The sequence below is a fragment of the Phodopus roborovskii genome, unplaced genomic scaffold (assembly GCF_943737965.1).
Source record: "Phodopus roborovskii unplaced genomic scaffold, PHOROB, whole genome shotgun sequence".
NCBI classification, from domain to species: Eukaryota; Metazoa; Chordata; class Mammalia; order Rodentia; family Cricetidae; genus Phodopus; species Phodopus roborovskii.
The window spans coordinates 21,170,601-21,183,653 of NW_026126460.1; the positions used below are offsets into that span (position 1 = coordinate 21,170,601).

Here is a 13,053-nt window from a genome sequence, read left to right on the forward strand (position 1 = left end):
CCCCTTAGCTTCAGTCTCAAGGCCCTGCCTGTCTCTTACCATAGCCCACTCTGTCCCTGCAGTCTGACGGGCATCTCCCCATTTGTGGGAGAGAATGATCGGACGACGCTGATGAATATCCGAAACTACAACGTGGCCTTTGAGGAGACCACATTCCTGAGCCTGAGCAGGGAGGCCCGGGGCTTCCTCATCAAAGTACTGGTGCGGGATCGGCTGTGAGTAGAAGACCCCTTGACTGCAGAGACCCGCCCTCAAACCACATGCTTACTCCTGCCAAGCTTCCTCCCTTAGATATGCATCTCCTAGCTCTTTTCTTTCAGTACTTTTAAGATTTGCTTTTAATTAATTAATTTATTTATTTTTAAGACAGAGTTCCTCTGTGTAGCCCTGGCTATCCTGGAACTCACTTTGTAGACCAGGCTGGCCTCACACTCCCAGAGATCCACCTGCCTCTGCCTCTAGAGTACTGGGATTAAAGGATTAAAGCAGTGACTGCCTGGCTAGTTAGTATTTTAATTGTGTGTGTGTGTGTGTGTGTGTGTTTGCGCGCACGTGCGCGTGCATATGAGTGATGGTATCTGTGGAGGCAGAGGCATCAAACCTCCTGGACATGGAGTTATAGGATATGTGATCTATCTGATCAGGTCCCTTGGAAGAACAGCATGTGCCTCTAACCGCTGAACCATTTCTCTAGCCCCAAATCCTTAGTCCTTTTTTTAAAGATTTATTTATTATGTATACAGTGTTCTGTCTGCATGTATTCCTGCAGGCCAGAAGAGGGCACCAGATCTCATTATGGATGGTTGTGAGCCATCATATGGTTGCTGGGAATATGGTTCCAGAACCTCTGGAAGAGCAGCCCCCCACCCCCAAATCCATTTTCTCAGCCATTCATGAATGAATGAATTATAAATCATTACTTCTCATTCCTTTACAGGAGACCTACAGCAGAAGAGACACTGGAACATCCTTGGTTCAAAGTGAGTCTAGTTCTATCATGCATGGTACAAAGATGGGGGGGGGAGAGGATGTTAACTAATGGCTCCATTGACTGAGCATTATGTGTGATAACTATGATATACATTTTATATACAGTAGCCTCATAATGGATCTGTAAAAGGTTCTAATATTGCTCCCATTTTTTTTAATAAACTGAGGTCCAAGTCAATGATCATGTTGGAGTACCTAGACTCTAAGCATAGGTCTAAACTCCTCTTCCTCTCCTGGGAGGGTGCTCTTCAGGGTTCTTACTGGTGCTCAAGACCAATCCTGGTCTAATTCCCTCCTTTTGTGTGCCCACCTCTGTCCTGGGTTGTTCCATACACTAGTGACTGATGGCCTGGCTCACTCATTTAATATGAACTTCATGTGATCAGGGTTCTCATCATTTTTGGTCCCCAGCGTCCTGGGTTAGGCACTGGTGGGGAGGCCACCAGCAGATGAGTCCAGAAAAGGCATCTAAGTAAACTTGCCACTGGGTGAGGCCATATAGCTCAGGGGCAGACTGCTTGCCTAGCACAATCAAAGCCTGAGTTTGGTGCCTGTCATCCTACAAAACAAAAGACTTGCCATTGAGCACAGTGCTGGGTCAGCTGAAGACAAGTCACTCTGCTAGCAACCTTTGAAGTGAGAGCTTCCTTCTGTGGACCACAAACATGTAGTAGTGGAATGAGCCCACTGGATGGAGCTGGTTGGGATGCTGCTGGCAGCCTTGTTAGTCTGGACCACCAGGACTTCAGATGTCTGGGATGCTTGTCATACGTAGAGACAGAAAGGGAGCTGGGGAATCATAGAGTCCCCAGTATGCCAGGGGACGGCCCCTCCCTCGGGTACTGCTTATTACCTGCCTCTCTCTTACAGTCAAAGAGTTTGTCTTAGGTGTGTCTCTGCCCTGACAAAGCCACAGGGACAAGACCCCCAGGAACCCATACTTCTGGTTCCAAGCCCCACAGTGGCTTTGTCTCTCACAAAGGTCTGGGTGGACAGAGTGCTGCCCCTCAGGCCCTCTTTTCTGGGTTTTCAGACACAAGCAAAAGGTGCAGAGGTGAGCACGGATCACCTGAAGCTCTTTCTGTCACGGAGGAGGTGGCAGGTGAGTGTGTCTGTCCTTTCCACACTAATTCCTCCCACACAGCACCCCCGTGGTTCCTCCCACTCAGTCGTCCCCTGCCCTGTCCCGCCCCCCACCGTCCCCACCTGACACTTCTGCCTGAGCTGCCCTCCCATCCCTGTATTTCTTTCCCCTAGAGTTGAAAACGGCTCTGGGCCTTTCTGGTCTGACTCTAGTACCTTGTTTGCAGCGCTCTCAGATCAGCTACAAGTGCCACCTGGTGCTGCGCCCCATTCCGGAGCTGCTGCGGGCTCCCCCGGAGCGGGTGTGGGTGGCCATGCCTAGAAGACCACCCCCGAGTGGGGGACTCTCATCTTCATCAGACTCAGAAGAGGAAGAGTTGGAAGAACTTCCCTCGGTGCCCCGCCCCCTACAACCCGAGTTCTCAGGTTCTCGGGTATCCCTCACTGACATCCCCACTGAAGATGAGGCTCTGGGGACCCCGGACGCTGGGGCTGCCACCCCCATGGACTGGCAAGAGCAGGGAAGGGCTTCCTCTAAGGACCAGGAGGCCCCCAGCCCTGAGGCACTCCCCTCTCCAGGCCAGGAGCCCCCAGATGAGCCTAGCCCCAGGCGGCCAGAGCTCCGTAGGGGCAGCTCTGCTGAGAGCGCCCTGCCCCGGGTCGGGTCGCGGGAACCGGGCCGGAGCCTGCACAAAGCAGCATCTGTGGAGCTGCCGCAGCGTAGGAGCCCCAGCCCGGGTGCCACCCGCCTGACTCGGGGAGGCCTGGGTGAGGGCGAGTATGCCCAGAGGCTGCAGGCCCTGCGTCAGCGGCTGCTGCGGGGAGGTCCGGAGGATGGCAAGGTCAGCGGCCTCAGGGGGCCCCTGTTGGAGAGCCTAGGGGGCCGTGCACGGGATCCCAGGATGGCACGGGCTGCCTCCAGTGAGGCTGCACCCCGCCACCAGCCCCCTCCCGAATCTCGGGGCCTGCAAAAGAGCAGCAGCTTCTCTCAGGGAGAGGCAGAGCCCCGGGGTCGACACCGGCGCGCTGGGGCACCCCTCGAAATCCCGGTGGCCAGGCTTGGGGCTCGCAAGCTGCAGGAGTCTCCCTCTTTATCTGCCCTTAGCGAGGCCCAGCCACCCAGCCCTGCGAGGACCAGCGTCCCCAAACCCAGTATTACCAAGTCCCCGGAACCTCCTGCTGCTACACCCAGAGACTCTCCCCAGCCCCTCGCACCCCAGCCTGCCCCAGAGAAGGTCCCAGAGCCCAAACCAGAACCAATCCGAGCTGCCAAACCAGCACAGCCCACTTTGGCTCTGCAGATGCCAGCGCAGCCTCTCACCCCCTACGCCCAGATCATGCAATCTCTCCAGCTGTCCGGTCCCACCCAGTCCCCACAGAACCCTGCTGTGCCTCCATCAGAGCCCAAACCCCACGCGGCTGTGTATGCCAGGGTGGCACCCCCACCTTCCAGAGCCTCTGATAAGCGCGTGCCTTCGGCCAAAACTCCCCCAGTGCTACCCGAGAAAGCCCAAGTCGCCACAGTGCCCCCCAGGCCAGGCAGCAGCCTTAGCAGCAGCATCGAGAACCTAGAATCTGAGGCTGTGTTCGAAGCTAAGTTCAAGCGCAGCCGCGAATCGCCACTATCACGGGGCCTGCGGCTACTGAGCCGCTCGCGCTCGGAGGAGCGCGGTCCCTTCCGTGGGGCGGAGGACGATGGCATCTACCGTCCCAGCCCGGCGGGAACTCCACTAGAGCTGGTGCGACGGCCGGAGCGCTCGCGCTCTGTGCAGGACCTCAGGGTAGCGGGAGAGCCAGGCCTCGTGCGCCGCCTTTCTCTGTCCCTGTCGCAGAAGTTGCGGAGGACCCCGCCCGGGCAACGACACCCAGCCTGGGAGTCCCGCAGTGGAGATGGGGAGAGCTCTGAGGGTAGCTCAGCACGGGGCTCCCCGGTGCTGGCGATGCGCAGGAGACTCAGCTCTACGCTGGAGCGTCTGTCCAGCCGTTTGCAGCGCAGTGGCAGCAGCGAGGACTCTGGGGGCGCCTCGGGTCGCAGCACACCGCTGTTTGGACGGCTACGCAGGGCTACTTCGGAAGGGGAGAGCCTGCGACGCCTCGGTGTTCCACACAATCAGCTGGCCTCTCAGGCTGGTGCCACCACACCTTCCGCTGAGTCTCTGGGCTCAGAGGCCAGCGGCACATCGGGCTCCTCAGGTAAGGAGGGATTAAGTGAGGAGTGGGTATGGGGTGCTAGAGACGGTTCTGAAAGGAGAAGGGGGATCCAGAGGCCCGAAGGGTGGCATTGGCAGGGCCACAGAGAGAGGAGGAGGAGAAAAGTGGAGAGGCAGATGCTAAGAAAGGAACAGGAAGAGGAGGGACAAGGTGGTTTTTTTGGCTTTGTTTTGTTTTGTTGTTGGGTTTTGTTTGTTTTTGTTTTTCCCTTGAGAACTACAGGGGTGTGGGTGCTGACTGTTAGTGGCTACACAAGAGCTCATGAGTCTGGGTCTGTACAGCTCCAGGGGAGAGCCGAAGCCGGCATCGGTGGGGCCTTTCCAGGCTGCGCAAGAACAAGGGCTTATCGCAGCCAAACCTCTCCGCCAGTGTCCAAGAGGACTTAGGTCACCAGTATGTGCCCAGTGAATCAGGTAAGAAACCTCAGGCTGTTTTCCTGGCTTGGTGAGAGTGGTTCATCATGAGGAGCTTGGGCAGCCATGGAAGAGGCCTCGAGTTAGGGAAACAACAATGATAATTAGAGTAGCAGCTGCCATTAATTAGCAGAGGCAAGTGTCCTATTAAGCATGCCACAAACGCTGTCTTGTTTAACACCGCGGCATTCTTTAGGAGGATGGTCTTCAGCATTCTAGTTTACCGGTGAAGGAAGCAGGCAGGCTTAGTGAAGTGATACTGAGTAGATTGTCCAAGTCTCAGGTCTAACAAGGGAGCAGCCACAGCCCAGAGCATCTCCAGGTCACTCTATTAAGGCCTTGGTTTGGCTGGCCTTGTGTCGCTTGGAAGATTTTGGAAAGTTTCTGAATCTCGGTGTAATTTTGAAGCAGCTCAAAATCCTACTTCTGTGCACCCAGAGCGCCAGCGTGTGTGCACTCAGACACCTTTTGTCTCCCAGCTTCTCTGCAACTCTGAACGCCTGGCTGCCTCTCCTCCTCACCCACAAGGCACATCTTAAGAGAGAAAAGTAGCCTTCCCGGCTTTTTTTGTTTTGTTTTGGGTTTTTTCCTGGAGTAGAGGCCTGCCACATCCCCTAGTCTATTTCTTGTTCAAGTGTCCTTGGGGCTTCAGTGAGGGAGGTATTCTCCACCTGGTGTCATTCCACCGGGAAAAGAGGCCTGGTTTTCAGGCCATTAGGGTGGTCAGGAGGAAGTCACCAAGCAAGGCTGTGCACGTGACCTTTAGAAGCTGTCAACTCTATCCTGGCCCAGTTTTGGGTTAAAATGCTCAGAGTGGGTCTAACCTTCGCTTTGCTTCAGCTGGGCTTGCTTGGGAGGACTGTTCCAAGGCTGGAGTCAGGGCTGTGGGGCTGGTATGAATGAATGGTAGAGAGGGTAGACCAGCTGGCTGTTGGGGGGGGGGCGGGTGAAAAGCATCAGCAGAGAAATGTGGGATGGCTGATCCCTTCCCACCTGGGGCCTTCATTTTGCTAGTGCAGCGGGTTCGCAGCTCAGCGGTGCCCTCTGACCTCATCTCCCTGCAGGAAGAAACCTCTCCTGCTTCATTAAACGGGGCTGGCTGGTCCTGAGGGCATGACAGTATGACTGGCAGGGCTGGGCCAAGGTCATCTTTCACCTCTTAACACCCTGACCTGTTTTGTCCCCTCCCCAGTACCCCAGCTAGGACTGGGGGTAGCAACTGATGAGGCTTATCCCCAGGACACAGGAGGATGAGCTTAGGACCCCTCCTTGGGGGACAGTAGAGTACAGAGAGAAGGGATACAGACTGTTCATGTGCTCCTGCTGAATTCCAGATCCCTTCTGGTCCTTCGATATTGGCCTCCCATGGTTCTTTAGCTCTCTTTCTGAAGTTGAAGAAGATACATCCCACCCCCTGTGACCCAAACCAGATTGGATCTTAAGGAACAATTCAGGGGTCACAATGATTTCAAATCATCCTGCCCCTGAAGAACTCTAACCCAGCAGGACTGGCACAGAACTCTAAGCCTCTTGCCTTGGCCAATGTCACCAGCCAGTGTCTAGGCAGTTTTCTGCTTTGTTCAAACAATCCCTTTCCTAGGTTCAGCTCCTGGCTTCTCTGCTGAGTACATTAAAGAGATATGAGTAATAACCTCAAGAAGAGCTAATGTTTGTTTGGGAGCACTTCCTTCACGCCACACATGTGCCAGCACTCCAGGGGCCTCCTTTTATTCTCACAGCAAACCCTTCCCACCCAAGCTTGACTGGGTTCAGTCTCTCAATTCACAGACTAGAAATGGAGCTTCTGAAGGGGCATGTGACTTGCTTAGGGTCCTGTAGTGTCTATTCTGCTCTCTCAAAAGCTCTTTGCAGGGGCCTCAGTTGACTATGCAGAAGTTGGAATGTCAGGAACCTTCCCTGTGCTCCAGGGAAGCTGAGCGATACCTTTCCAGAGGCTGCCCATAGTGGGCGCTAGCTTCAGAACTCTGGAGACTGCAGGGGTTTTTGTTGTTTGTGTTATGAGAGAGACTGGGTCTCTCTGTGTAGCTCTGGCTGTCCTGGAACTCACTATGTAAATCAAGCTGGCCTCAAAATCAGAGATCTTCCTGCCACTGCCTCCCAAATGCATATTTGGGAGGCATATTTTAAACATGTAAAGGCATATTTTAAACATGTAAACTTTCTAAACATTTACATGTATGTATTGTGTGTGTGTACCTACACACACAAGTGCATGCCATGCCATGTGTGTGGAAGACAGAGAACAACTTTCAGGAGTGTGCTTCTTTGCATCATGTGCATCTCTTGAACTGAACTCAGGTCGTGGAGCTTGGTGGCAGGAACCTTTACTTGCTGTCACCAAGTCCGAATGTTCTGATCACAGATTCTGCCTGCAGCCCAGGTTAGCTCAGGTCACTGCTTCTCCTTTCCCTTGCTACTTGCCCCGCAGTGGCCCAGAGGGATTTTAGATTACAGAATCTTAACTGTTACTATTTTTCAAAATGTGTTGGTTTTATATTAACGAATGCATAGTGCTGGTCGGCTCTAAGTGATTTACAAAGGTGAGGTATGCACCTAGCATCTCCAATTATCAGTCAGGGAGAAGGTGGTTCTACATATGCTGAGGGTCGGGAGAAGGTGATGCTTACCACAAGAAAATTCTCGAAGGCACCGCATGGGGTTCTACTCCCTGCAGGCCCTGTCACACCGGGCCTCACATGCATCTATCTGTCCCCTCCCTCGCCAGCAGGCAGCCAGGGCCCTGAGTTGCCTTTTTTCCTTCAGATTTCCCCCCAGTCTTCCACATTAAACTCAAGGACCAGGTGCTGCTGGAAGGGGAAGCAGCCACTCTGCTCTGCCTGCCAGCAGCCTGCCCAGCACCCCGTATCTCCTGGATGAAAGGTGAGTAGATTGCATCTTCCCCCAGAGAAGGGTAGGCGGGGGTGACATGGGGCTCCTAGTAAAGGGTGAAGGAGAGGCTAGGCCACAGGGAGGCAGAAATGAAGCCCCAGTGAAAGAAAACTGGCTTTACTCAGCTGCCCCTCCCCCCCCCCCCGTGCCTTCTTGTCTCCAGATAAGCAGTCCCTGAGGTCAGAGCCCTCAGTGGTCATTGTGTCCTGCAAAGATGGACGGCAGCTGCTGAGCATACCCCGGGCTGGCAAGCGGCATGCTGGGCTCTATGAGTGCTCAGCTACCAACGTCTTGGGGAGCATTACCAGCTCCTGTACTGTGTCTGTGGCCCGTGAGTTAAGGGGGTAGCGTCCATGCAATAGGGATGAGGGGGTGGGGTAGAGCTTGCTGAACCCTCAGCTGGGGCCTGTCCTCCTCCTTCCAGGCATCCCAGGAAAGCTAGCTCCTCCAGAGGTGCCACAGACCTACCATGATACAGCGCTGGTGCTGTGGAAGCCGGGAGACAGCCGGGCACCTTGCACATACACTCTGGAGCGGCGGGTAGATGGTGAGGGCAAGGCAGGATGAGGGGAGCAAGGAGGCAGCCCGTTGCAGGCCACGGGCTGTGGGTGGGGGTGCTGCTCGGAAAGTCCAGTGTCTTCTCTAGATAGAAGCATCTTCTCTGGGCTCTTTATAAATAGCACGGAGAGCTAGGGCCATCCCTTCTGTGGCCTCAACCCTCCCTGTGTTACCTGCAGGGGAATCTGTCTGGCACCCTGTGAGCTCAGGCATCCTCGACTGTTACTACAACGTGACACAACTGCCTGTCGGTGTGACTGTGAGGTTCCGTGTGGCCTGTTCCAACCGTGCCGGGCAGGGGCCCTTCAGCAACCCTTCGGAGAAAGTCCTTATCAGAGGCCCTCAAGGTCAGTGGGAGCTGTGGAGTGGTAGTGGCAGAGCCCAGGGCCTCCCCACTCCTTGGAGTACCCAGAACACACTCCGTGATGACTTTCTTTGTCTCCTCTTAGATTCTTCAGTTCAGCCAGCTGCTGCTCCCCAAGATGCCCCTGTTACCTCAGGGCCAGCCAGGGCCCCACCTCCTGACTCTCCTACCTCACTGGCCCCTACCCCAGCTCTTGCTCCCCCAAGCCCCCAGACAGCCACTCTTAGCTCGTCAACTTCCCCCGTGTCTGCTAGCCAGGCCTTGTCCTCACTTAGGGCCACGGGTCCACCACCCCCAACCCCCCCACGAAAGCACAGGGGTCTGCTGGCTGCCCAGCAAGCAGAGCCCACCCCACCCAGTATCCAGATCACCCCAAGTGAACCCAAGTCTTTTGTCCCTGACACTGGAACCCTGATCCCAACCTCTACTCCTCAAGGAGTTAAACCAGCACCTTCCTCGACTTCCTTGTATATGGTGACTTCCTTCGTGTCTGCACCTCCAGCCCCTGAGCCCCCAGCCCCTGAGCCCCCTCCTGAGCCCACCAAGGTGACTGTGCGGAGCCTCAGCCCAGCCAAGGAGGTGGTCGGCTCCCCCACACCTGAGAGCACCACTCTTCGACAGGGCCCCCCTCAGAAGCCCTACACCTTCCTAGAGGAGAAGGCCAGGCAAGCAGGGAGGGGGAGGGGGAGGTGGGAGAGTGGATGGGACACAGGGAACATAGAATTTCAGAGGCACGGCAGACTGTCCTGGATGGACTCGGAGGGCTGAGATGTGGGTCTTTAGAACTGTGGAGTTCAGCCAGGCACTACCCCGAGCTTGAGCCATGCGCTGTCGTTTAATCTTCACAATTGTGAGGGGAAGGCCCTGCCCTGTCATCATCGCCCCTTTCACAGATGAGAAAGCTGAGGTTACTGAATCTTCCATAGGTAGAGATCCAGGGAGTGCTGGAATCTCTGTTCCTAGCACTGAATTCTGAAGCCCACTGCACTCTTATTCCTAGGGTCCCTGCTTCCCATGTGAGCTCTCACAATGATAGTACCCACCCTGAGTCCGGTATCCCTCCTACACACACAGGGGTCGCTTTGGTGTCGTGCGCTCATGCCGGGAGAATGCAACAGGCCGAACGTTTGTTGCCAAGATAGTGCCGTACGCAGCAGAGGGCAAGCAACGAGTGCTGCAGGAATATGAGGTGCTTCGAACGCTGCACCATGAGCGGCTCATGTCCCTGCACGAGGCCTATATCACCCCTCGGTACCTTGTACTCATAGCTGAGAGCTGTGGCAACCGGGAACTCCTGTGTGGGCTCAGTGACAGGTAGCTGCGTGTTCCTGGGGAACAGAACGGGTAGCAAGAGTTGGGGAAGCTGTCTGGAAGATCACCTACTCCACCTCCTCTGCTCCCCACTCTTCCCCCCTCACCCCCACTCCAGATTCCGGTATTCAGAAGATGATGTGGCCACCTACGTGGTGCAGCTGCTACAAGGCCTGGACTACCTCCATGGCCATCATGTGCTACACCTGGACATCAAGCCAGACAATCTGCTGCTGGCTGCTGACAATGCCCTTAAGATTGTGGACTTTGGCAGTGCCCAGCCCTACAATCCTCAGGCCCTGAAGCCCCTTGGCCACCGCACAGGCACTCTGGAGTTCATGGGTGAGAAGACCGGCAGCTGGCCATGGTGGAGGGTGGGGAACTGCCAGAGGCACGTGCCAGCTTCACCCCCTTCACCCACATATGTACCGTTCACCGTGCATCAGCTGTTATGTAAATAATGAACAGAGTTTTTCCCATTGATCTTTACAATAGCCCAAGAGTTTGGCATAATAGTACTCCCTTTTTACAGATGAGGAAAGAGAGGAACCCTGACGTTAAGTATTCGTCCAATTAGACAGTTACAAATAACTGCAATGGGATTTGCAAAAGCTGAGGAGACGAGAGAATCAATTATGGCTGCCGAGCGGGGAAAACCGGCAGTCATTTAGCTACCTGCTAACCGATGCTTATTGTCTCTATTCCTTAGAGTTATTCTACAAACCACACTTTCTAGATGAGACAATAGAGAGCTAGGCTGGCTTAGTAAATCGCCCAAGGTGGTCCCACAGTTAGGAGGGGCAGGCTTGGGACTCGAGCCAGCCAGGCTGATTTCGAAGGCTCTTAAACTTGGTGTTGGCCACACGGAACCTATCCAAGGCAGCTTGTGAAGTTGTATCTTAGGTCCTCTGGCACCTCCATCATCCCATGCCTCAGGTGGCCCACCTCTCCTGGTGGCCAAACCCACTCTTGTCCTGTCTGCTGACCTACAAAGCCTGCTGCTCATGGTGTGATAACCTGGCCATCATCCTGCTTCCTACTCCTTAAGGCCCCAGAATCACCCCCGCCCTGCCCTGCCACAGGGAACCTAGTTCAGCTTAACCTCTGTCTCCTGTCAGCTCCCGAGATGGTGAAGGGAGATCCCATTGGCTCTGCCACGGACATCTGGGGAGCGGGTGTGCTCACCTACATCATGTGAGTAGCCTAGCCCTGTTCCAGCTCCCTGCTCTCCTCTACCCATGATCCTTTCCCTCTGCCCATTTCTGCCCACACCTCCTTCTTCATGCCCTGTCTTCCCACCACACATCCAGTGGCAAGGTGGCATATTCCCCGAGTATCGTGCCCCCTCCCTGATGCCCTACGCTAATGTCTCTTAGGCCTGACAACTGACCATCATTCTAAGGTAGAGGCAGCAAGAGGGGCATCTGAGACTATACCAACTCACCTGTGTTTCACTACAGGCTTAGTGGATACTCGCCATTCTATGAGCCAGACCCCCAGGAAACCGAGGCTCGGATCGTGGGGGGTCGCTTTGATGCCTTCCAGTTGTACCCGAACACATCCCAGAGTGCCACCCTCTTCTTGCGGAAGGTCCTCTCAGTACATCCCTGGTGAGTAAGCCTCCTACTTGCCAACCCTCCAGTGTCACCTTTCTCTGAAGGCAGACTATCCTGGCTTCATGTGGCCAAAGACTCACACCTCCTCCATATAGTGCGGTGGCAGCGGCGGGGGCAGCAGCAGCAGCCATCATTGCTGCCTGCCATGTAAAGCCCATAACAGCCTTGGGAAAGGCAGAATTGCTGCCCCTATTCCAGAGACTGGGAAACTGAGCCCAGTGTCACACACATATTGGTGAATCCGAATTAATAAAGGGCCCGAGGGAGGGCATAGCCTGCCCTCTCCAAGAGCTCCTTTCCCTATTCATGATCCTTGACTGGCCGGGCAGGAGCCGGCCCTCACTGCAGGATTGCTTAGCCCACCCATGGCTGCAAGATGCCTACCTGATGAAGCTGCGCCGACAGACTCTCACCTTCACCACCAACCGGCTCAAGGAATTCCTGGGTGAGCAGCGGAGACGTCGGGCTGAGGCTGCTACCCGTCACAAGGTGCTGCTCCGCTCCTACCCTGGCAGCCCCTAGGTGGCATGGACCACAGCCCGGCCACGGGCATCAACTCGGGTTCCCACTCACGCTGCCGAGGGACATTCCAGAGCCCATGCGGAGCTGGACAGGCCGGGGCTTCAGATACCAGCATCAGCAACATCTGGCTGGGTTATTACCTCATGGACCTAAGGGGACAAGGCCCCTGGGGCTTCAGCCGGATATCACCCCGGCTACAGCCAGAGCAGGAGACCCACTGGTCAGACTGGGCAAGGGTGAGAACAGAAGGAGGCAAGAAGGGAGTGGGGAAGTGAAGAGTGGAAAAGTAGGAGGCTGGGGAGGGAGGAACTTGAAGAAGGTTCTGGGATGGACTGGGAGAGGTATATCTCAGGGAGTAGCTAAAGAGGGAGAAGGGTGTGGAAACAGTAAGCTGGGTGTCAGTGTGGGCGAGGAGGACAGACCATAGAGACAGCACCAGGAGCCAGAGCAGGGAGGGTAGAGAGCAGGCTCAGGGGTGGCAGGGCAGACCAGCAGTTGACTCTTCAGAAAGAGAAAGGAGAAAGGCAAAGAGATGTGGTCCTCAGGCCACTTAAGCTAGTCTCCTGTCCCAGTGGTGTAGTGAGATATCCGTCACGTCCACACCTGATCGGCCAGGCTGCTCTCTGTGCAGCCGATGCAGTTCTAGGCCTCTACACTGGCCCAAGGATGTCCCCACTGCTCCTCCATGCCTTGGCCCTTCTTCCTATTTGTATTTATTTATTTATTGCCTTTTATGGAGTTTCCTTTCCATCCAATCCCCTACTGCCTATGTTGTCCTGACCATCCCCTCAGCCATCCAGCTGTCTGTGCAGCTCCCTGTCTGTCTGTCACAAGGAAAATAAAAGCAGCAAGCAGCAGGACCTATGTGTGGTCTCTGGGTGGGGTGGGAAGGAGGTGGCTTGTGGTTCAGTGTGAGTGAGTTCTGAGTGGAGTTTAGCCTTCTCTAGGCAATGACAGTGATTCAGGAGTATAGAGGGTATGTCAGTGAGCACCTTGGGACCTTACAATTCCTCCCTTGGCTCTCACTCCTTTTTATTCCTAGAAGAAGGGAGACAGTAGCCACCCATTGAATTCC

General features: G+C 55.1%; 1 protein-coding gene across 1 annotated transcript in view; it reads left to right on the forward strand.

Annotated features, from left to right (window-relative positions):
- The window catches only part of Speg (striated muscle enriched protein kinase), a 55,243-nt gene extending 42,405 nt beyond the window's left edge, over positions 1-12,838 (forward strand). Inside the window, exons 27-41 of the mRNA XM_051190516.1 lie at positions 63-215; positions 938-980; positions 2,024-2,092; positions 2,301-4,266; positions 4,566-4,697; positions 7,482-7,598; positions 7,771-7,938; positions 8,032-8,154; positions 8,345-8,512; positions 8,615-9,194; positions 9,604-9,843; positions 9,959-10,182; positions 10,959-11,034; positions 11,301-11,450; positions 11,786-12,838. Coding sequence (XP_051046473.1) covers positions 63-215; positions 938-980; positions 2,024-2,092; positions 2,301-4,266; positions 4,566-4,697; positions 7,482-7,598; positions 7,771-7,938; positions 8,032-8,154; positions 8,345-8,512; positions 8,615-9,194; positions 9,604-9,843; positions 9,959-10,182; positions 10,959-11,034; positions 11,301-11,450; positions 11,786-11,978 — 4,402 coding nt within the window. The 3' untranslated portion in view covers positions 11,979-12,838. The remainder of the gene's footprint in view (positions 1-62; positions 216-937; positions 981-2,023; positions 2,093-2,300; positions 4,267-4,565; positions 4,698-7,481; positions 7,599-7,770; positions 7,939-8,031; positions 8,155-8,344; positions 8,513-8,614; positions 9,195-9,603; positions 9,844-9,958; positions 10,183-10,958; positions 11,035-11,300; positions 11,451-11,785) is intronic.
- Positions 12,839-13,053: the final 215 nt, after the last annotated feature.